Genomic DNA, 23,657 nt, shown 5'->3' on the forward strand with positions numbered 1-23,657 from the left:
AGAGAGAGAGAGAGAGAGGGAGAGAGAGGGAGACTGGGGTAAAGAGATGAAGACAGAAAGAGACACGGGAGGGTGTGCATGAAACAATGTGTGTGTGAGTGTGCTGGGGATATGAGTATCTGAGAGAACACGACAGTGCATGCGTGTGTGTGTGTGAGAATGTGTCCATATGAGAATGAGCATGAAGAGAACACGCACGCCTGAGTGCATGTGTGTGTCGTACGAGTGTGTACTGAGAGAGAGCATGTGTAGGAGTGTGTATTACACGAGTGTGTTACGAGAGTGTGTGACCGTGTGTAATAGTGTGTGTGTGCGAGACTGTGTGTCTGAGTGTGTGAGTGTGTGTGTGACTGTGTGAAATAGTGTGTGTGTGGGAGTGTGCGTGTGACTGTGTTTGAGTGTGAGTGTATGAGAGATTGTGTGTGTCTGAGTGAGTGTAATAGTGTGTGAGAGACTGTGTCTGAGTGTGTGAGACTGTGTGTAACTGTGTGTGTAATAGTGTGTGTGAGAGACTGTGTCTGAGTGTGTGGGAGTGTGTGGGAGACTGTGTGTGAGACTGTGTGTGTGAGTGACTGTGTCTGAGTGTGAGTGTGAGCGAGTGTGTGTATCCGGAAGAGCCTCTATGGGTGGGAGGCGGCACCTGGGGCCAAGACCCCGCGGGTCCAGAACCCTTGGGACACTCGAGGTGAATACGAGCGGGGGGGGGGGGCGCAGGCCATCAGCAACCCTGGCAGCCACGTGGGGAACATCAGGCCACAGCCTGGGGCTCAGAGCTCGGGGTTCGATTCCCCGTTCTGGGGACGGGGGTAGGACCCTCCTGGGAGGGCGCAGTGAGGCCACAGCAGCAAGACCAAGGAAGTCGAGCGCGTTCTCCAACCCTGTCCCCCAGGACCCAGACCCCAGCCCAGCCCCCCGGAGGGTCACAGTCGAGTCCCTCCTTCCTAACGTGTCCCACACTGAATCCCGCCCCGCCCGCACCCAGAGCCCCCCAGAGGGTTCCGCTGAGACATGTGGGTGACACGTGTGTGTGTGCGTGTGCGTGTGTGTGCGTGTGTGTGTGTGTGTAGATAGGGATCTCGTGCCCAGTCTGGGGAGGGGCCCGTTCCTGCCTCCCGCCGCCCAAGCGGGCAGATGAGCCGGACGGGCGCCGTGTGGGCAGGAAGGACCGTCTCCGGCCATGTGGGGAACCGTGTGCAGAGTGATACCCACCCCCACCCCCCCCCCCGCTGCCCGTCCGCCTCGGACCCTGGGCGGCGGCACGCACGTGGGCGATGTTGATCCACTTCTCGATGAGGCGGGCGCGCTGCTGCGTCCTCAGCTCCCGGCTGCCCAGCGTGGTGCTGACCACGCACTGGGTGAGGGCGTTGAACTGGGCGATGGTGGCGCGGATGGTGGGCGCGAGGTGCTTGTTCTCCTTCCGGTCCCGCCGCGACCACACGCAGCCCAGGCAGTGGTGGGGCACGACCTTCTTGAACAGCTGCTGCAGAGAGAGCGGGGGGAGGGTCCCCGGGCCTTGCCCACTCTGCCGGCCGGTCCCGGGGCCCGGGTGGGAAGGGAAGGGAAGGGGCTGGAGGGGCGGCCTGGGGGCGACAGCCAACCCGGGTTCGATCCCCGGCATGCCCTAGGGTCCCCCGAGCCCCACGAGGAGTGATCCCTGAGTGCAGAGCCAGGAGTCAGCCCTGAGCATCGCCGGGTGGGACCCAAAAGACCAAAGTAATAATAATAATAATAATAATGACAACAACAATAATAATGAGTCATGGGACTGGACAGATAGCACAGTGGGTAGGGCTTGGCTTTGCACGCAGCCGACCCGGGTTCGATCCCCAGCATCCCCTAGGGTCCCCCGAGCACCAGCCAAGAGAGATTCCCAAGTGCAGAGCCAAGAGTCAGCCCTGAGCATCCCCGGGTGGGACCCCCCAAAACAAAACAAAATCCTCAAAGGCCCACCCAGTTTTGCCCAACTTTTCAATGGGACCCACAGCACCCCCCAAAGGACCCCCCCAGGCCTCTTGGACCCGTGTGTCTCTGGCACAGACTTACAGCGTCCATGTAGGTCAGCTGCTCGGCCACCACGTCCTCGGGGAAGCAGGTGAACTCGGCAGGCGTGGCTGCCTCCAGCTCGTCCTCAGCGTCCGGGCCGCAGGGGAGGCCGCCAGACCCGTCTGGGGGAGGGGGAGGGTCAGGGGCCACGGGCTGCCAGTCACAGGCCCCGAGCTCACGCCGCGTCACAGGAGAGTCTGGCTCCCCGCCTCAGAAGCTCCCAGTTCCTGGGGCGCGTCCCCGGTAGGCAGAGGGCAGGACCAAGCTGTGCCTCACCCTTGACCCATGACGTCACTGCGGGCCTGTGACATCACAGCTGACCCGTGACATCACAGCCACTCCCATGACATCACAACTGCCCTGTGATGTCACAGCTGCCCCATGACATCACAACAGCCCCGTGACCTCACAGCTGCCCCATGATGTCACGGAGGCCCTGTGACATCACCATGGGTCCATGACATCACAGCTGCCCCATTACATCACACCTGCCCCATGACGCCACAGCTGCTCCCCATGACATCACAACTGCCCCATGACCTCACAGCTGCCCCATGATGTCACGGAGGCCCTGTGACATCACCGCAGGCCCATGATATCACAGCTGCTTGGTGATGCCATGGCTGCCTCATGACATCACAGCTGTCCGTGATGTCACAGCTGCCCTGTGACGTTACTGCAGGCCCACAGCCTTCATGGCTGACTGATGACGTCACTGCAGGCCCCTGATGCATTGATGACCAGACGTCACTACTTCCCTCCCCAGATGCTGCTCCTGAGACCCCCGGGTCCCCCCAAGACTTCACCATCACCCCCACTCCACACCCCGGGGGAAGCCGCCCCCAAGCGGGGTGGGGGGCGGGGAGGGGGCTGGGCTCGTCCCTGCTGGGGGGGGGAGCCCGGCGGGAACCGCTTCCTTCCCGCGGCTTCTGCGGCAGGAAACTGAGCCAGACGCACACCAGGCCCGTGGCCTTTCCCAGGGCCGCAGGGAGGAGGGGAGGGGAGGGGCGGGGGGCGGAGGCCGGAGGGGCCGGGCGGCCTCTGGGGGAGCCCTGGGATCCCAGCATTCTGCAGGGGTGAGTCACCCGGGCCTGCGGCCAGGCCGGCCTGGATGGGCGCCAGAAACGCCCCCATCCTCCCTCCCTCCCTCCTTCCCTCTCTCTCTCTCTCCCCCCCACCTTTGGGGGCCTCCCACCAGACGCCCTGGGGTCAAGGGACCCCCTCAGGACCACAGACATCCTCCGACAGCCCCGAGGGCAGAGGCCGGCCACCACCTGTCCCCCTGTCCAGCTCTCTGCCAGGACCAGCTCCCCCGAACCGGGGCACCCAGCTGCCTGGCCGGCAGCCCCGAGACCCCCGGTGCCCCGAGCCCGGTAGGAGCCCCCCACCCCCCCACACCCGTTCCCCAGCAGGGGCGGGGCCTCGGGGACGGACGGGCACTCACTGTCCGGGTCCGCGTCCTGCTTCTGGAACTGCTCCAGCAGGTTCTGGGCCCGGCGCTCGGGGTCCGAGCCGGGCATGGCGGCCCGCAGGTACCCGAGGAGGCGCTGCAGGCAGGGGAAGCCGGGCGGCTCCCAGAAGTCCTCGGCGCATTGGTCCAGCCAGGCCCGCAGGATGGAGGCGATGGCGCTGGGGGGGGCGGGGCGGGGGGCGGGGATGAGACCCCATCCCCCGCGAGGACCCACCCCCCACGTACACACACAGACACACACGCAGGCAAACACCACAGGAAGACACACACAGATGAACACAAGTGTGACGCTCACGCACACGCAGATAAACACAAGTATACGCTCACACACACAGAGCACACGCAAATATCATGGGTAGACACGCAGAGATAAACACATGTGTACACACACACGGACACAGGCAAACACACACAGAACACAGGCAAACACCACGGGCAGACACACACACAGATAAACACACACATGTACGCACAAACACACTCACCAACACATCACAGTCCCCCACGCACACGCACGCACGTGGATACTCACAAACACACCCACATGCCAACACCCACACATAAACAAGCACACACAAATCCCCACGTAAACACACACGCTCACAAACGTGTGTGAGCACACACATGCACACACCTCAACCCACCACACGCCTCGAGCAGTCAATCCACACGCGCACACACACATAAAACCCCACCCCCGGAAGGATACACATATGCACACAAACCCCCCCTAAACACGGACACGCACAGACACACATGCACGCAACCACCACCCCCCCAGGGAAACACACAGCAGCCCCCCCCCACACACACACACGGGCACACACTGTCGGCCGCCCAGGGGACCCTGACGTCCCGGCATCCTGCCCATGACGGTCCCCAGGCCCTGATACGGGAGGCCGGGCCCATGGGTGTCCACTGCAAGGAAGGGGGAGTGTGGTGACAGCCTGGAGTGTCCCCGCACGCGTGTCCCGGGCCCAAGGCTTGGGAAGGAGTGGGGGGGGGAGGGGAGGACAGACCCACACGCGGGCAGGACGCTGGCGCCCAGGGCAGCAGAGGGACGTGGACAGGGCGGTCCCACCCTGACCGCACCCCCCACCCAGGGTCACGGCCAGCCCTCGGCTCCCCAGCCCGGTGGCCTTGGGGGGCCTTAGGGGACTCTGGAGGGGCCTGGGGGGCCGGGGTCTCCCGCGGGAAGGGGAGGGGCTACGGGCCTGACCCCCCTTCCTGCCCCAGGAAGCAGTGGCCGGAATTCCTCATTCCAGCAGCTTCGGGGAACTGCGCCCGCCCAGGCCAGACGGAACCGCAGCCGGAAGGAAGAGACCAGCACCCGGGACCATCTGCGCCTCCAGGCACGGCCCTGGGGCCATCCCGTGACCACCCCACGTCCCTTTCTCCCCCAACCCCCATGTCCCTCTGGGGACCCCACTTGTCCGCATTCCCGAGGGCCCGGGGGAGGGAAGGGAAGGGAAGGGCATCTCCTTGCGTGGGGGGGCCTGGACCCCCAACCCTGAGTTTAGGGAGGAGACGGCAGAGGAGGGAGGGAAGAAAGTCGGGGGGGGGGGCAGGGAGAGATGAGGACGGGCAGTGAGGGACACACCCACACACAGACACACACACAAAGACACACAGATATAGACAGATGCACAGACACACAGGCACACACACACACAGACATATACAGATGCAGACAGACACTGACACACACAAACACACACACAAACACACACAGAGACACACACAGACATAAACACAGACACAGATACAGAGACACAGGCACACACAGACTTGTACAGATGCACAGACACACAGGCACACACACAATGACACACACATAGACATATACAGATGCACAGACACAGGCACACACACAAACACACACAGACACAAGCACACAAAGACACACATAGACATACATACACACATAGATATAGACAGATGCACAAACACAGAGACACAGGCACACACACAAACACACACAATGACACACACACATAAACATATACAGTTTAAGACAGACACACACACATAGACATATACAGTTGCAGACACATACACAAACACACAGACACACACAAACACACAGAGACACACAGACTTGTACAGATGCACAGACACACAGGCACACACACATATAGACATACAGTTGCAGACAGACACACACACAAACACACAGACACAAACACAGACAAACACACACACTGACACAAACACACACAGGCACACACACAGACACACAGACATAAACACAGACACACAGACGCACACAGAGACACACATACACATAGACATATACAGATGCACAGACACACAGACACACAGGCGTGTGCGCGCACACACACACACACACACACACACACACACACAGGCCCCCGGACGGCGCATACTCACTTCCGGATGGCCGCCCTGCTCTCCGCCGAGACGGGGCTCCCGTTGTCTGCGCCGTAGGGGCTAGTCAGGTCCCCGTACCTGCCCGGGCAGACAGACAGACAGACAGACAGACAGACAGACGGGGCCGTCAGCAGAGCCGGACACAGACCTCCCGGCCCGCCGGGGGTCCCCCACAGCACCGCGACACTCCGTGCAGGGGGGAACATCCCCGCACAGCCTTCTGGAATGTTCTGCCCTGCGGAGGGGGTGGGGCAAAGCCCACCCCTGCCCGGCTCCGAGGAAGCAAGACCCCCCTCCCCCGGGCGGGAGCAGGCAGGACCCACCACCCAGAGCGCAGGCCCCGTGGGGACGGGGTCTGCGGGGACAGGGCCCCAGGCTGTGTCTGCCCCCCCATGGGACCCCCGCCCCCAACTGCTGCTCACGGCCTTGGGTCCCCAGGGTCCCCAGCCTGGAGGTCGGCCGTGGTGGGTTTCCACCCACAGTTCCGGCCCGGCCCGGGGGGGAGGAGGCCGCCTCCCCTCAGCCCTGCCTGGCTGAGACCCCCGTGGGGGCCCCCCGGGCAGCTGCAGGCCAGCAGGGGTCAGCGGGGGTCAGCCGGGCTCCACCTGGACTCTGTTCGTCTGCGATTTGGTTAATGGATGAAGCCAGAGCAGGATGCGGGCCCGCCACCCCTCACCCCTGCAAGCACGCGGATGGCCGGAACGCCGCGGGGGGTGGGGTGGGGGGCCCTCGGGAGACGCCCCTCGGCTCAGGGCACCCCCTGCCAAGCCACCAGCCACACCATGCACGTTCACAGCTGTGACATCAGCTCCAAAGAGGTCGAGGGGCTCAGAGAGACCCTCCCCCCCACCAAGGGGAGACTGAACAGGCGTCAGGGCCACCCTGGGTTTGAATCCTGGCACTGCAGGGGTCCCCCCGAACACGGCCCCCAGCACTGCCGGGGTGAGCCGGGGGTCCCCAATGCCACAGGGCTGAGCGTCCAGTTGGCGAGAACAGGAGTCCCCCCCCAAAAAATCCCTAAGCTTTGGGGAGACGGCGGCATGACTGGTTTAGCACCCGTGGGACGACCAGCTTTGATGCCCAACACCCAAACATGCCAGGAGAGGCCCCGAACACCACCGAGGGTGACCCCAAAACAAAACAAGTTTTTTTTTGCTTGTTGGGTCCCACCCGGCGATGTTCAAGGCTGACTCCTGGCTCTGCACTCAGGAATCCCTCCTGGCGGTGCTCGGGGGGCCCTCGGGAATGCCGGGGATCGAACCTGGGTCGGCCATGTGCCAGGCCAACCCCCTACCTGCTGTGCTATTGCCCAGGTCCCTGGTTCATCACTCTTGATTATTGATTGATTGATTGATTGATTGCTTTTTGGGTCCCACCTGGCGATGCTCAGGGTTGACTCCCGGCTCTGCACTCAGGGATCACTCCTGGCGATGCTCAGGGGACCCTAGGGGATGCCGGGGAATCGAACCCGGGTCAGCCGCGTGCCAGGCCAACGCCCTCCCCGCGCTGGGCTCTCGCTCCAGCCCTACAAAGCAAATCTTAAGAGAACCGTGTCATTCACACAAACACTCAGCTCCAGAACCGAGAGACGCGGTACTCACTTTGCCCGTGTCTGGCCTGGGGACACGGCATCTGGTTCCCCCCGAGCACTGAGCCAGGAGCAAGCAACCACGACCTCCCAACGCCCAACAGGACAGACGGCCGTTCTGTGTCGAATGCTCTTTGAAAGAGGAGGTTTTGGGATGGGGTTGCAACCTGAATACCCAAACTGTACACTGTGTCCCCTGAGAAGGGAGATGGCGGGTGCCTGGGGCGAGTGTTCTCCTAACCCTTGGGGGACAGAAGCACCTCCAGAAAACAGACCCACCAAGAAACCGCAGCCCGGGGAAGCCCTCGTGAGCCGGTGGGGTTGGCCCATGACAACAGAGATTCTGGGAAGGGGGAGCCCTGGGGAGGACCTACAGAGACCACCTTCCATCCCGTCCCAGACCGTGGGCTGAGGCAGCGGGGGACGGCAGGGAGGGCGTCTGCCTGGCACCCCCGGCCAACCCGGGTTCGATCCCAGCCCCCTGAGCCACTCTCCGGAGTCATTCAAGAGTGCAGAGCCAGGAGGAAGCCCCGAGCACCGCCGGGCGTGACCCCCAAAACAGAACAGACAGAGCCACCGGCTCCGAGGGCTCGGCGTGGGCCCGGCCGTTGGAAGGACCCGATGTGCTTCTCCCACCCTTCGCAGGCAGCAGGACAGGCCCCCACCCCCGCCTCCCCCAGTCCGGCCCTGAGCAATGATTTACCACGGACTGAAGATTACCAGGGAGAGAGAGAGAACAACGCTCCAATGTTTAACTGTGGCCGACATCGCAGCCAGGCTCGAAGTCCAGGGCACAGCAGACACGGGGTGGGGGGCAGTTTGGGGAGAGGGGATGAAGCCAGGGTCTCGGGGGGACCCCAGGGCTTGGGACTGTGGCTCTTCTAAGGAAGGTGTCAAGGAACAGGCTTTCTAACCAAGGGTCTTGGCTCCTTCCACCCCCTCACTTTTCCCCTCCCTCCCTCCCTCCCTTCCTTCCTTCCTTCCTTCCTTCCTTCCTTCCTTCCTTCTCTTCCTTCCTTCCTTCCTTCTCTTCCTTCCCTTCCTTCCCTTCCTCTCTTCCTCCCATCCGTCCCCTTTTGTGGTCCACCAATGATCTTTCTAAGCAGTTCTAAACAAGAGAAGGAGGAGTTTGTAGGCTCCACCCACCGGAAGTTGTTTGCAGACTGCCCAGGTGTCATCAAAAGCTCAGCAGTGCCCAAGCAGCAGGCGGGACTGTCGCCCCCTGCCTTCTCAGTGTCAGCGGTGCCAGCATCCTGATAAGAAGACTCCCCATATGGCCAATCCCCCCCCCCCCCACAAGATAATGCATCACATCTGACCCTGGGACACAGTGCCGTGCATCACATCTGCACCAGGGACACAGTGATATGCATCACATCCAAGCCTGAAACACAGTGCCGTGCATGACATCTGCACCAGGAATGCAGTGACATGCAGGAAGCTCCTCTCACATGAGAGGGAGTCACTGTGCCCAGTCCCTACGTGAGAGGGGAGGCCCAGGGATCTGGGTCTTCTGCCACCTGTCCCCAGGACACTGCGGGTAGACGGGTCCAAGACTGCAGCCTGTCCAGGCTTTAAACCTCCTTCTTGGCCTTGACTGTCACCTCCAGCCCCCAAGGTGCCTGGACACGGTCTGCTTTGAGCTCTGGGCACTGTGACCGCTCTATCCGGAGCCGGAACTGGAAGCCACACTGGGAGGGGAGGAAGTCGGGGGAGGGGGGCTGCGGGCCAGAGCCCGGCTCTGGGCTCTCGTGGGCGGAATGCGAGGAATGTTGGGGAGATGCCCAGCCAGCCGGCCGGGGGCAGGCGGCCAGGGAAGGTTGCACCGTCCAGCCCAGAGGTGGCCAGATGTGGTGTGTTAACCGCCACCCGCCCTCCCGAGCAGGACAGCGCCCAGGGCCACCCCCTCACCGAAAACACGACCTCCACGGGGCGGGCATTGCTCCACCCAGCGGGGCCCCAGGGCCAGGACGCGGCCTCCAGAAAGGCCGGTGGCCCCTGGGGGGAGGGGCTGCGGGCTAGAGGCCTAAGGCCGGCCTGAGCCCCTGTCCTGCCGGGAAGGACGGGACAGGGTTAGCACAGGGTAGGCTGGGGAGAGAGCTGGCCCCATCACCGCCTGGGATTTCACTTCCTTGCACGCGGCCAACCCGGGCTCGATCCCCAGCATCCCCAAGGGTCCCCCAGTGCTCGGGCAGGAGTGATTCCTGAGTGCAGAGCCGGGAGTCAGCCCTGAGCATCGCCGGGTGGGACCCAAAAAGAAAAAAAAAGAAAAGAAAAGGAAAGGAAAGAAAAGAATCACTCCTGGTGGTGCTGAGGGGATTATACGGGATGCCAGGGGTCGAACCCGTGTCTGCTGCAGGCAAAGCAAGAGCCCGGCGCTCGCTCGCTCGCTCTCTCTCTCTCTCTCTCTCTCCAGCTCTGGGGGTCTGTTCACTCCTTATACTCCTATCCCTGAGCACTGATCCAGGAGGAAGCCCTGAGCACTGTCGGGAGGGTCCAAACCACGTTGCCTGGGCCCAGATCATGGAGGAGGCAGGTCCCTATGCGGACACCTGCTCCGTGCATGAAGGGACCCAAGGGAGGTCATTGGTGAAAGGGCCAAGGTGGCCAGTGCCCACTGAGGTCCCCACAGAAGTCCCCCTGGGCCGGGGGGACCTGGAGGGTGGGGGGGACAGGAAGTCTCCCGCCCACCCAGACAGACGCCAAGAGGCCCGTCAACGCACAATCTACTGAAAACCCGGGCCGGGCAGGAGGTCACGGGTGGAGGGGCCACCCAGCCCGGGGCGGACGTGGGGGTCGAACTCACTGCCCCCACCACACACAGACACACACACACACACACACACACACACACACGCACGCACACGCACAGGGTCCCCTGGCACCTGGCAAGCAGTGAGCGTGCAGATGCCCCGAAATAAACGAGAAAAGGGAAAAGGAAGTGAGAGGCCGGCCGGGAGGGCCGCAGCCAGCAGGGGCCGAGGGAAAGAGAAGTCCCGCTCGGTCGTGTTTTAAGAGACGGTCCCCACACAACGTGGGGCCTAGTGGAAGCACCTCCAAAGGGGTCGGCTGATGTCGCCAGGGGTCACTCCTGGCGGTGCTCGGGGGCCCCTAGGGGATGCCGGGGGTCGAACCCGGGTCGGCTGCGTGCAAGGCAAACACCCTCCCCGCTGTGCTATCTGTCCAGTCCCATGACTCATTATTATTATTATTATTATTAATGCTATTTTGGCCTTTTGGGTCCCACCCGGCGATGCTCAGTGCTGACTCCCGGCTCTGTACTCAGGAATCACTCCTGGCGGTGCTCGGGGGACCCTAGGGGATGCCGGGGATCGAACCCGGGTCGGCCGCATGCAAGGCAAACGCCCTCCCTGCTGTGCTATCGCTCGGGCCCCAGTGTACATGGACTTTGAGAGGAGTTTGTTCGTTTATTGGTTTTTATTTTTGTTTCAGTTTTTGGTTTGTTTTTTTTTTCTTCTTGGGTCCCACCCGGCGATGCTCAGGGCTGACTCCTGGCTCTGAGCTCAGGGATCACTCCTGGCGGTGCTCGGGGGACCCTAGGGGATGCCGGGGATCGAACCCGGATCGGACACGTGCAAGTTTGCAAACGCCCTCCCCGCTGTGCTATTGCTCCGGCTTTTTTTTTTTTAACTTCTCCATTTCACAGCTCTGAGCAGAAAGAGGACCCCCCCTCCCACGCCAAGGAGATAAGCCCCAGCCCGGGAGGAAATATTCGCCCCGCAAGGCAGCCGGACGTACAGAAAGTGGCCTGCCACAAAGCCGACACAGGCTCCGGAAGTCCAGGAGGAGGGAGAGGAAATTCCCAGTGAAAATTTAGGTTTGGGGAGGGGAGGATGGAAAAAAAAATGAGTGTCCGGTTCAGAGCCCAGCACGGGAGGAAGCTGGAGGCGCCTTCTGTGCTCACTGCAGGGGAAACAATTCCTAGATCCAGCAGAGAAAGGAGGTCACAGGGCAAACAGAGGCCCCAGGATGGGGAGGGAGGGAGGAGACGGTCCTGATGGAGGAGGAGAAATGGGGGGGGGGGGGGGTGGGAGGGGGAACACACACACACACACACACACAATCCACTTACATACCAGTCTAAAAGATGGGATGGACCAGAGCAATAGCACAGTGGGGAGGGCGTTGGCCTTGCACACGGCCGACCCGGGTTCGATTCCCGGCATCCCACAGGGTCCCCCGAGCACCGCCAGGAGGGAGTCCTGAGTGCAGAGCCGGGAGTCAGCCCTGGGCATCGCCGGGTGGGACCCAAAAAGCAAAAAACAAACAAACAAAACCCACAAAACCAGGGGTCAGAACGATAGCACAGCGGGGAGGGCGTCTGCCTTGCACGCAGCTGACCCAGGTTCGATTCCTGGCATCTCATAGGGTCCCCTGAGCACCGCCAGGAGTGAGTCCTGAGTGGAGAGCCGGGAGTCAGCCCTGAACATCACCAGGTGTGCCCCCACAAAAAATGAGATTTTTTAGGGGCTGAGAACACAGCGGGGAGGGCATTTGCCTGGCATGCGGCTGACCCGGGTTCGATTCCCGGCATCCCCTAGGGTCCCCCGAGCACCGCCAGGAGTGATCCCTGAGTGCAGAGCCGGGAGTCAGCCCTGAGCATCGCCGGGTGGGACCCAAAAAGCAAAACCAAAAAAAAAAAAATCCAGAAAACGACAGGCGCAATCCGCATGAGTTGCATCTTCCAGGGTCTCCCGGAAGGGCCCCACCGGTGGGGAGGAAACGCATCCCGCGCCCTCCGTCAGCTGCCGGCCCTTGTTGTTCACCAGTGGACGTCGTGGTTGTTATTGGCTGTTCTTGACCAAGCCGGCCTGCATCCTGTCGGGCGTTTTTCCTGTGGCCGGATGCCGGGGCCGCTTTCCTGCTGGCCCACGGCTGCCCCCCAGGCTGTCGGGTGAGACCCCTTCACCGTCTTTAACGTTCTGGCCTTTCACGTTCTCTTATTATCTTGGGAAATCCTCTTTGAGGCTGCGGTCCCGCCTCCGTGTCCGCGTGAGAGCCTGGCCTGGACTTTCTTTCCCTGCCGAGTTTGTCTTGGAAAAACAACGAGGGCCTTGGAGGCCGGAAGGCGCCGCCTCCTTCCAGCCGGCTTCTGGAAAAGTCCGGAAGCTGGTAGAATGTCTTCTCCAGCTGTCGGGAGAACGGCTCGGGTGCGCGCCCCCGGCGCCCCGTGCTTTGGAGACTAGCGCCAAATTCGTGGCCGAGGCCAAGGGCTGTGATGTCTCCTTCTGTGGAGAACGTTTGTGCCTCAACTGTACTTTCTCCTGAGATCAGAAATGCCAAAGAGAGAGAGACAGAGACAGAGACAGACAGAGAGACAGAAAGACAGAGACAGGGACAGAAAGAGATTCAGAGAGACAGAGACAGAGAGACACAGAGAGACACAGAGACAGGGAGACAGAGACAGAGACAGAGAGAGACAGAAACAGAGAGAGACAGAGACAGCGAGAGAGACAGCGAGACAGAGACAGAGAGACAGAAGGACAGAGAGAGACAGAGAAACAGAGACAGAGAGACAGAGAGAGACAGACACAGAGAAACAGGACACAGTGAGACAGAGAGAAACAGAGAGAGACAGAGACAGAGAGAGACACAGAGACAGAAGCAGATAGAGAGACAGAAAGACAGAGACAGAGACAGAAAGAGATTCAGGAGACAGACAGAGAGACACAGAGAGACACAGAGACAGGGAGACAGAGACAGAGACAGAAGGACAGAGAGGGACAGAAAGAGAAACAGAGAGAGAGAAACAGAGACAGAGACAGAGAAACAGAGAGACAGGACACAGAGAGACAGTGAGAGAAAAACAGAGAGAGACAGAGACAGAGAAAGACAGAGAGACAGAGACAGAGAGACAGAGACAGAGAGACAGAAGGACAGAGAGAGACAGACATAGAGAAACAGGACACAGAGAGACAGAGAAAGAAAGAGACAGAGAGAAACAGAGAGAGACAGAGACACAGAGAGACAGAAAGACAGAAAGAGACAAAGACAGAGACAAAGACAAAGAGACAGAAGGGCAAAGAGAGACAGAGAAAAACAGACAGAGATAGAGACAGAGAAACAGAGACAGAGAGACACAAAGACACAGGAGACAAAGAGACAGAGACAGAGACAGAAAGAGACAGAGAGAAAGAGACAGGGAGAAACAGAGATAGAGGCAGAGGAGACAGAGACAGAGAGACAGAGACAGAGAGAGACAGAGCGACAGATAGAAGGCTGCAGAAAATGCTGGGAGCCCAGGGTGACAGCCCCGAGGGTAAGTCGAGGCCCAGCCGACCGAGCGAGCCGTGAGCCTGGGTTCTCTCGTGCTGGGGCGGAGCTGCCGCGGACTCCCGTCCTCTCGCTAATGGCCAGGACGAGGGACACGCCTGGAACACGCGTGGGGCTCCGAGGTCTGAGAAAATCAGATCCCGCAGCGCCCGCACGGCGGCGCGGCCACGCTCGAGGGCTCCCTGGGCAGGCAGGGGCCGGTGCTCCCGGCCGGAGCTCGGCCTGGGGAGGGCGTCCAAGGTCCCTTCGGCTTCGCTGCTGACCCTGAGGGGGGACAGACGCCGGCCAGGCAGGGCCACTGGGTCTCGGGCTGTGTCAGCAGAGCTGGGGCGGCCGGGCCCCGACTAGGAGAGTGTGTGCGCGTGTGTGTGTATGTGTGTATGTGCGTGCACTGTGCGTGTGTGCGCATGTGTGCGTGTGTGTGCTGTGTGTGCGTGCGTGCATGTGTGTGCGTGCATGTGTGTGTGCATGCGTGCGTGTTTGTGTGCGCACGAGTGCGTGATTGTGTGCGCGTGTATGTGCATGTGCTGTGTGTGCGTGCGGGTGTGTGGGTGTGTGCGCGTGTGTGCATGTGTGCGTGTGTGTGCTGTGTGTGCGTGCGTGCATGTGTGTGCATGCATGTGTGTGTGCATGCGTGCGTGTTTGTGTGCGCACGAGTGCGTGATTGTGTGCGCGTGTATGTGCATGTGCTGTGTGTGCGTGCGGGTGTGTGGGTGTGTGCGCGTGTGTGCATGTGTGCGTGTGTGTGCTGTGTGTGCGTGCGTGCATGTGTGTGCATGCGTGTGTGCACGCGTGCGTGTTTGTGTGTGCACGAGTGCGTGATTGTGTGCGCGTGTATGTGCATGTGCTGTGTGTGCGTGCGGGTGTGTGGGTGTGTGCGCGTGTGTGCATGTGTGCGTGTGTGTGCTGTGTGTGCGTGCGTGCATGTGTGTGCATGCATGTGTGTGTGCATGCGTGCGTGTTTGTGTGTGCACGAGTGCGTGATTGTGTGCGCGTGTATGTGCATGTGCTGTGTGTGCGTGCGGGTGTGTGGGTGTGTGCGCGTGTGTGCATGTGTGCGTGTGTGTGCTGTGTGTGCGTGCGTGCATGTGTGTGCATGCATGTGTGTGTGCATGCGTGTGTGTTTGTGTGTGCACGAGTGCGTGATTGTGTGCGCGTGTATGTGCATGTGCTGTGTGTGCGTGCGGGTGTGTGGGTGTGTGCTGTGCATGTGTGTGTGCATGAGTACGTGTTTGTGTGTGCACGTGTGTACGTGCATGTGCTGTGTGTGCTGTGCATGTGTGTGCGCATGCGTGTGTGTGCGTGTGCCGGGTGTGTGCATGTGTGTGTGCGTGTATGTGTGTATATGTGTGTACTGTGTGTGTGCTGTGCATGTATGTGTGGGTGTGTGCACGTGTGTGTACGTGTGTGCGTATGTGCGCAAGTGTGCGTGTGTGTGCGTGCTGTGTGTGCGTGCGTGCATGTGCGTGCGTGTATGTGTGCACGTGCTGTGCATGTGTGAGTGCGTGTTTGTGTGTGTGCGCACGAGTGTGTGATTGTGTGCGCGTGTGTATGTGCATGTGTTGTGTGTGCGTGCGTGCATGTGTGTGCGCGTGTGTGTGCGTGTGCCGGGTGTGCACATGTGTGTGTGCGTGTGTGTATGTGTGTATGTGTGTGTACTGTGCGTGTGCTGCGCATGTATGTGTGTGTGTGTGTGTGCGTGTGCGTGTGTGTTTTCCCAACCCAGGCAAGTAAGCGGTTCCAGATGACGAGAGCTGGAGGCTGGAGGCAACTCAAAGCCTCTCTTCAGCTCTCCCCTCGGAGGGGACCACGACAGAGCACAGCTGCCTTCAAGGGTTCCGCGGGGGGGTCGGCGGCACGGCCCGGCCTGCCCAGAGAAACAACTGCCAGCAGGTCGCGCAAAAATAAAAAAAAAAAAAAACCCACATCAGAGATCCAACTCACTCACAACAAAGTACGATCTCCTGCTTATGGGGCAGGCGCCATGGGACGGTGGGACTTCAGCTCCCGACATCCCGAAGGGTCCGCCCAGCACCACCAGGAGTTAAGCCCTGAGCATCGCCGGGTGTGGCCCCCAAACGAAATGAAACAAAAAGAAAAAGGCCGGTTTGCAGGACTGAATGGGGCTGGTGCCTAAAATGGGGACTGATATTATGACCCCCAACAGCCGACTGGCCCTCCTCCCCGCCGCCCCCACGTGTCACAGAACCCGCGTTTGGGTCAAATCAACGGTGACTATCCAGCCTCAGATTTACAGGTAAGGCAGAAGTGGCAAGAGTACATTTATTTATTCATTCATTCATTCATTCATGGGCAAGTTTCTGCAAAAATTCTTCTGTCGGAGTTCAACTCTGATTCTAAGGGACCAGACACTTGTTTTATGAACGTAAACCGCATCCACAGGGGGGGTTGGAGCGATAGCACAGCGGGGAGGGCGTCAGCCTAGCACGTGGCCTACCTGGGTTCGATCCCCGGCATCATCCCCTAGGGTCCCCCGAGCACCACCAGGAGTGATCCCTGAGCGCAGAGCCAGGAGTCGGCCCTGGGCATCGCTGGGCGGGACCCGAAAAGCAAAAAAAGAAAAAAAAAAAAACGATTCAAAACAACTCCCTTTGTGAATCACCTCACCCATACTGGAAATGAACTTAAAAAAAATTATTTTTTCAGGGGGAGAGGGGGGGAGACTGGTTTTTGGACCACACCTGGCAGTGCCCGGGCTACTCTGAGTAACGTGCTCAGAGGCCGTACCTCCGTGCTCGGGACGTCAGGTGTTCAGGGGTGAAACCCAGGACTCCCCCATGCGAAGCCGAGAAATTCTCCAAACCCAGAACTGGGTTTTAAATTCCCTTCTCAAGAGAGTCGGAAGTGGGGGCCAGAGAGAGAGCACAGCGGGCAGGGCGCTTGCCTTGCACGCGGCTGACCCGGGTTCGATTCCCAGCATCCCCCAAGCACTGCCAGGAGTAATTCTTGAGTGCATGAACCAGGAGGAACTCCTGTGCATTGCCGGGTGTGATCCAAAATGAAAAAAAAAAAAAAAGACGGCCAGAAATGGCAGAATTACCAAACTCTTCATAAAACGTCTTCACTTAAAAATATCTACAACTTCTCTCCCGGAAGGAAACATAACACGACACTCACCATGCCACCGGACCCCGCGCCAGGCTATTTTACTTGGGGCATCCCAGAGGGGGGTGGGTGAGGCCCCTCCCCGCCCCAAGGGACCCAGCCCCAGCAGCCGAAAAACTCCAGAACTCAACCAACACCAGGCTCGAATCATCTCACGCCACCATACTCCAAGAGTAACACACAACATTTGACGGGGTTTAAAGTAAGCGGCAACTGGGGCTGGAGAGAGAGCACAGCGGGGAGGGCGTTGGCCTTGCACGTGGCCAACCCGGGTTCGATCCCCAGCCTCCCAGAGGGTCCCCTGAGCACTGCCAGGAGTAATTCTTGAGTGCAGAGCCAGGAGGAACCCCTGAGCATTGCTGGGTGTGACCCAAAAAGGAAAATAAATAAAAAATAAAGTAAGTGGAAACCAGTCTTAGAGGGAAATATTTTTTACAGATTTATATATATAAAAAAAGGCCCTCCCGTTGTTCGTCGATTTGCTCGAGCGGGCCCAGTAACGTCTCCATTGGAGACTTTGTTGTTACTGTGTCTGGCATATCGAATACTCTCGGTAGCTTGCCGGGCTCTCCGAGAGGGGCGGAGGAATCGAACTCGGGTCGGCCATGTTGGCTGCATGCAAGGCAGACGCCCTACCCGCTGTGCTATCGCTCCAGCCCATATATATATATATATATATATATATATATATTTATAAGCACACAAGGCTCAACTTTTTTTTCTTTTTGGGTCACACCTGGCGATGCACAGGGGTTCCTCCTGGCTCTGCACTCAGGAGTTACCCATGCCGGTGCTCAGGGGACCCTATGGGATGCTGGGAATCGAACCCGGGTCAGCCGCGTGCAAGGCAAACACCCTACCCGCTGTGCTATCGCTCCAGCCCCAAGGCTCAACTTTTAACAACATGTTAGTGATCTCTTACAGAAGGGTTTAATAGCCCCTGGTGTGAAATACAACAACCTTCAGACTCTTTCCTCTAAGGAAAGGGTTTTGGACCATTTTCGGCGGTTTATTCATAACAAACAATACAAAATAAATTATTTCGGTCCCACTTTGGGGCAGGGATTAAGGTTCGGTATGGAACCATCCGAAGTATGGTGGTGGGAAGGTGTCATGGGGGTGGGACTGGCGTTCGGATATTAAATGCCATCAAATATTGTCAACTACCTTATAAAATTAAATTTAAATTTTAAGTATGTCACTGTCACTGTCACGGTCCTCCCGTTGTTCATCGATTTGCTCGAGCGGGCCCAGTAACGTCTGCATCGTGAGACCTGTTGTGACTGTGTTTGGCATATCGAATACGTCACGGGGAGCTTGCCAGGCTCTGCCGTGCGGGCGAGACACTCTCGGTAGCTTGCCGGGCTCTCCGAGAGGGGCGGAGGAATCGAACCCGGCTCAGCCAGGCTGGCTGCGTGCAAGGCAAACGCCCTACCGCTGTGCTATCGCTCCAGCCCAAAATTTAAGTATACGTATATATAAATTAATATATATAAATAAATATATGAGTGATCGCATTTAAAGATCAAGAGATGAAAGAGAAAAAAGGTTTTGAACCTGTGATAAGCACAGAACAGAGTCCTTCAGCCAAAAATCACAGACCACTAATTAGATGACAATCATCCCAAAATATGGGGCCAGAGCAACAGCACAACAGGGAGGGTGTTGGCCTGGCACGCAGCCGACCTGGGTTCGATCCCCGGCATCCCCTAGGGTCCCCCAAGCCCCGCCAGGAGCGATTCCTGAGCGCAGAGCCAGGAGTCAGCCCTGAGCATCGCCGGGTGGGACCCAAAAAGCCCCAAACCGAAACCCCAAGGACTGTGCCGAGGCCTCTCCCGCCGGAAGCACCATCCGGCAGAACCTTCTCTTGCTCTCAGCAACTGAATCCCAGGGGAGAGCGAGATTTCAAAGGGCCAAGTTTAAATCACGACAACGGCGACGACACGGCACGCACGAGTGGGTCCCCCATACAACAGCCCGCACACTGCCCCCTCCCACGAGTCCAGCCCCAACAACCCACGAGTGCCCGCCCGCCGTGGTCACTCTGCCAGCAGCGGTGGTGGACACGACAGACAGAGTGACAGGAGCGAGAAAGGACAGAATAAAGTCAAGGACTCGCTGACTGGCCACCCCCGCGGCTGCAGAGGACACTCGGCTGCAGTGACCACCCCCCCCCCCGCCGACCCCCGCAGACGGCCCCCAGTCACCTGTCCAGCAGCAGCTCCAGCACCTCCTTGGTGGACGCGAAGCCGCGGTAGGTGGACAGGAAGATGCTGATGTAGGTGAAGTCGTTGTCCCCGAAGGCCGTCAGCAGGTTCTCCACCAGCTTCTCCAGCGTGCCGGCCTTGATGGTGCGGATCTTACACGTCTCGTACTGGCTGACCGTGTGCCCGGCGGGCAGCTGGTCCCCCTCCACCTGGGGGGAGGGTCGCAGGGTCAGGGCAGAGCCACAGAAACCAGCCGGGCGCGCGCGTGGGCGGCCAGACAGAGCTCTGCCCACTTCCGGCCTGACCCGCGTGTCCAGACGTGCGTGTGCATGAGGAACCACGTGTACACACGAGTCAGTGCGAGTTGGAGAGCGGGCATGTGGGGTTCTCTGTGACTGTGTGCATACGGGTGTGCAAACACGTGTGTGTGCACACGTGCGCGTGTACAGGCAAGAGGAGTTTGTGCATGGGTCTGGGTGTGCGCCTGCATCTGTGCGAACGTGCGTACACGTGTGAAAGCCTGTGAGTGTACGCATGCTGCCGTGCCAGGGCATCTGGGCCTGAGTGGGTGTACGCATCAATGCGTACACGGGTGTGAAGGCCTGTACACGCGTGTGAGTACATGGGTACGTGTAGGTGTGCACATCTGTGAATATGCACCTCCGTGAGTGGCCCCGGGGCCCCAGAACATGGCTTGGGAACGACACCCCCCTCCCCGATAATATCACTGTACCCCCAGGCACCAGTAACGTCTCCATCCGTCCCAGCCCTGAGATTTTAGCCAGTGCCACACTGGAGGCTCCTTCCGGGGCCAGGGGAACGAGACCCATCACTGTTACTGGGTTTCGGCAGATTCGAATACGCCACCGGGAGCTTGCCAGGCTCTGCCCCACTAGTAATACTTAAAAAACAGACCTGAGGGTCTGGAGCGATAGCACAGGGGAGAGGGCGTTTGCCTTGCACACGGCCGACCCGGGTTCGATTCCCAGCATCCCATAGGGTCCCCCAAGCACTGCCAGGAGTAATTCCTGAGTGCAGAGCCAGGAGTCAGCCCTGAGCATCGCCGGGTGTGACCCAAAAAGCAAAAGAAAAAAACAACCAGACCTGAGGGCCAGAAAGATTGCCTATTGGTTAGGGCCCTCGTCTTGCACATGACCGACCAGGGTTCGATCCCCAGCACCCCCTGGGGTCCCCCGAGCCCAGCAGGAGCGACCCCTGAGCACAGAGCCAGGAGTCAGCCCTGAACATCGCCAAAGCGAAGACCGACAAAAACCCAGCCCCAGATCAAGACGACCAGAGGGGGTGACCAGCAGTGGGTCTTGTAAGAAACGCCTCCCCCCCCCCGTCCCCACTCTGAGTCCACCATCCTGACCTCTGACCTGCCTCGCAAGCCCCCGACTGGGTGAGGCCTGAGGGACCCCCCCAGTGCCAATCCTGCCTCCAGGCAAACCCCTTATTCCAGGCAAACAGGAATAAGGATCTCAAAGAACTCCCGCCCACCCCGAGCCCCCCCACCCGGAGCCCCCCACCCCCAGGCCTGCTGTCTGTTCCTCCCCTACCCCCTCGCCCGCCCTGCCCTCTGACTGGCGCTGAGATGAATCCAACCACCCCTGGGGCCCCCGACAGTCCCTGGCACCACTCTGGGGCCTCAATGCCAGCGTCTGTGTGTTGGCACGAACCAAGTGCTCGACTCAGCCGGCCTGGGGCTCACGGGACATGGTGGCTGTTGGGGTCAGTGGTGGGGGGGTGCAGGTAGCGGGGACACCCCCCCAGCCCATCGCACGTGTGCCAATCACGGTCCTAACGCCCTGTGTGCCCAGGCCGAGGCCAGACGGGGCTTCTGCAGCCGACCCACCACTCTGGGCCAGGAGCAGGCAGGACGCCGGGCACAGAGCTGGGTCCTTGGGCGCTGGGTTCCCTGCCACCCCTCGAGGGTGGGCTCGGGGGCGGGGAAGGTTCTGGGCGGGGGATTCGGCCTTGGTGGCAGCTCCAGCCAGTCAGGGTTTGGCACGAGGGCTGCAAAAATGTTTCCCAGGTGCCTTCCGGCCCTCAGGGCTCACGGGCCCCTGGCCCTGGAGTTTCCAGATTCACCCACCCACAGAGTGGGGCAGGGGTCTGAGGCGGGGCCGGATGAGCCCGACAGCCCCCCCTGGCCATCCCCCCAGCTCGATTCTGCTTCAGGTCACGCTTAACCTTCCCAAAACACTGTCCATGGGGCTGGAGTGACAGCACAGCGGGGAGGGTATTGGCCTGGCAGGCGACTGACCCAGGTTCGATCCCCCGCATCCCCTAGGGTCCCCTGAGCACCGCCAGGAGCGATTCCTGAGTGCAGAGCCAGGAGTCAGCCCTGATCATCGCAGGGTAGGACCCAAAAAGAAAAAAGATTAAAAAAAAAAAAAACCACTGCCCCCAACATGCGCCTTTCCAAGGGGAGGATTCTGTTTCTAGCTCCTATCGGAACAATATGGGGGCGTCTAATGGGGGCGGGGGTGCAGAGGGGACTTCATGGGGCCTCCTCTGAGCGAGGGCCGTGGGGGATGACCCCAGCGTCCTCCCTCCCGGTGGGCGGCTTCCAATGTCACTGCATAATCATCGCACAGATTTTATGACAACTTCTCCCCTCCCCGCAAAAAAATTAAAAAATAAAAGTGGGGTGCAACCATTCTATGACGCTTTTCTGAAAGGTGAGAAGCCAGTTTTGGGTTCGGTTCGGTTTGGGGGCGCTCAGGGACAGCTCTGGGCGGGCGAGGGGGGCTTACGGGGGGGGCGGGGATGGTGTGGGCATCCCACCCACCTGACCGTCTCCTCGACCCCCAAGACTCTCCCTAAGGCCCCGCAGATCCCGGTCGGGGACTGCCACCCTCTACACTAAAGCCCCCCAGAATCCCACAGGGGACCACAGACCCCCGACCCCAGCCCCCAGATCCCCATATTCCCCCAGAGCCCAGCCCCTGCCCCCAGCCCAGCTCTTGGGAGACCTGTGACACCCCTTCACCCACCCCCGGCCACCCCCTCCCCGACGTCCCCACACTGGCCGTCCCGACTACCCGCCTGCCCCGCCCCCTCCCTGGGCTCCAGGCCGCTCTCTGCCCCGGCCAGAGCTGCCCACCCAGGCCCAGGGACGGCGAGCCCCCCAGACTCGGACTCCACCGAGCCCTGCAGGAGGGTCCCCGGGGTCTCCCAGGGACACGGCGAGGGTCCCTTGCTGCTCCCCGGAGGGCAGCTGTCACGTCCCAGAGGCCCTACTCCGGGTGGGCGGGCAGGGGACGGGGTGGGGGGAGGCGGGTGGGCATTGAGGGCCACGTGGCACCATCAGAATCGCGGGCGTGGACAGTCCATGCAGGAGGGAGCCGCGCCGAGCCCAGGAGCTGTGCAGGTGAACGGCGGGCAGCTCTGCCCCGGACTTCCCCAACCCCCCAGGCCAGGGAGGCCCCTCTTGGGACCCAGCACAGCCCTGCACCCCCCCACACACACTCGGCTCCTGACTCCCATGTCCCGCCTCTGGCCCTCTCGGTCAGCGCGTCCCTCCTCCTCCGGCCTCGCCAAGGCCACTGAGCTGGGCGCCCCGCCCTTGACCCCCGGGGGCTGCCCCAGAGGAGGGAGCCTCCCCATGTGACGGCTTAGGGGATGCGAGGGAAGGGGGGTGCACGGGAGAGAGGAGGCGCCCGCCCCAGCGTCCGGGGCCCCTCAAATACAGAGTCCGAGGGATGCCCGAGAGGTCACCTCCCAGCTGCACCCTTCAAGGGAGCACCTCAGGAATCCACGTCGGGCCCAGGCAACTCCAGGGTAGCGCGCACACGGACGCGCACATACACGCACACACGGACATGCACACACACACACAGACAAGCACCCAGAAAATAAAAGCCAACAGGCCTGTTGCCTGGCCGTGCCTCTGCTGCTCAGGAAGCCCGAGACTCGCTGCTGGGACCAGATTCAGGTGACAGACTGCGGACAGGGAGGGGGGAGCCTGTCACACTCACGACGGCTCTGGGCTCCCTAAGATTTACAAAGGAAAATGAGGGCCCGGAGCGAGAGCAGAGTGGGGAGGGCATTGGCCTGGCACACGGCCGACCCGGGGTTCGATCCCCGGCATCCCCTAGGGTCCCCTGAGCACCGCCAGGAGTGATCCCTGAGTGCAGAGCCGGGAGTCAGCCCTGAGCATCGCCGGGTGGGACCCAAATATGAGGACGGAGAAAAAAAAATGTACTGTTTTCTGCATTGAGATGACGTTTCAAATCAAATCTCGAAATACAAATGTGTTGCAGGGACTAGAGTGGTAGTCAAGGGTTCGGACGCTGGCCTGGCACGCGGCCGGCTGACCCGGGTTCGAATCCCAGCTCCACACTCCGTCATCTGCGCCCCGCCAGGAGCCCTGAGCACTGCCGGGTGGGGTCCCCCGGAATCAAACCAAGCTGAGCCGTCTACCTGCGGACCTTCTCCTTGCCTTGGTCGGCCGGAGCTGAGGATGGCCACTGTCACGTGCTGCCCCGGGGCTGTGGGACCTGGGCTGTGGGTCCCACCTCAGTGACCCCAG

At 60.4% G+C, this 23,657-nt stretch overlaps 1 protein-coding gene across 2 annotated transcripts in view; it reads right to left on the reverse strand.

Moving 5' to 3' along the window:
* Nucleotides 1–23,657, reverse strand: part of RGL1 (ral guanine nucleotide dissociation stimulator like 1) — an 88,547-nt gene that overhangs the window by 14,651 nt on the left and 50,239 nt on the right. For both annotated transcript variants that reach the window (XM_056107989.1, XM_056107990.1), the window contains 5 exons: nucleotides 19,121–19,329; nucleotides 5,906–5,983; nucleotides 3,488–3,672; nucleotides 2,044–2,165; nucleotides 1,265–1,480 (listed from right to left, as the gene is read on the reverse strand). In XM_056107989.1, the coding sequence (XP_055963964.1) occupies nucleotides 1,265–1,480; nucleotides 2,044–2,165; nucleotides 3,488–3,672; nucleotides 5,906–5,983; nucleotides 19,121–19,329 (810 nt within the window). The remainder of the gene's footprint in view (nucleotides 1–1,264; nucleotides 1,481–2,043; nucleotides 2,166–3,487; nucleotides 3,673–5,905; nucleotides 5,984–19,120; nucleotides 19,330–23,657) is intronic.

The sequence above is a fragment of the Sorex fumeus genome, unplaced genomic scaffold (genome assembly GCF_029834395.1).
Source record: "Sorex fumeus unplaced genomic scaffold, SorFum_2.1 ptg000188l, whole genome shotgun sequence".
NCBI classification, from domain to species: domain Eukaryota; kingdom Metazoa; phylum Chordata; class Mammalia; order Eulipotyphla; family Soricidae; genus Sorex; species Sorex fumeus.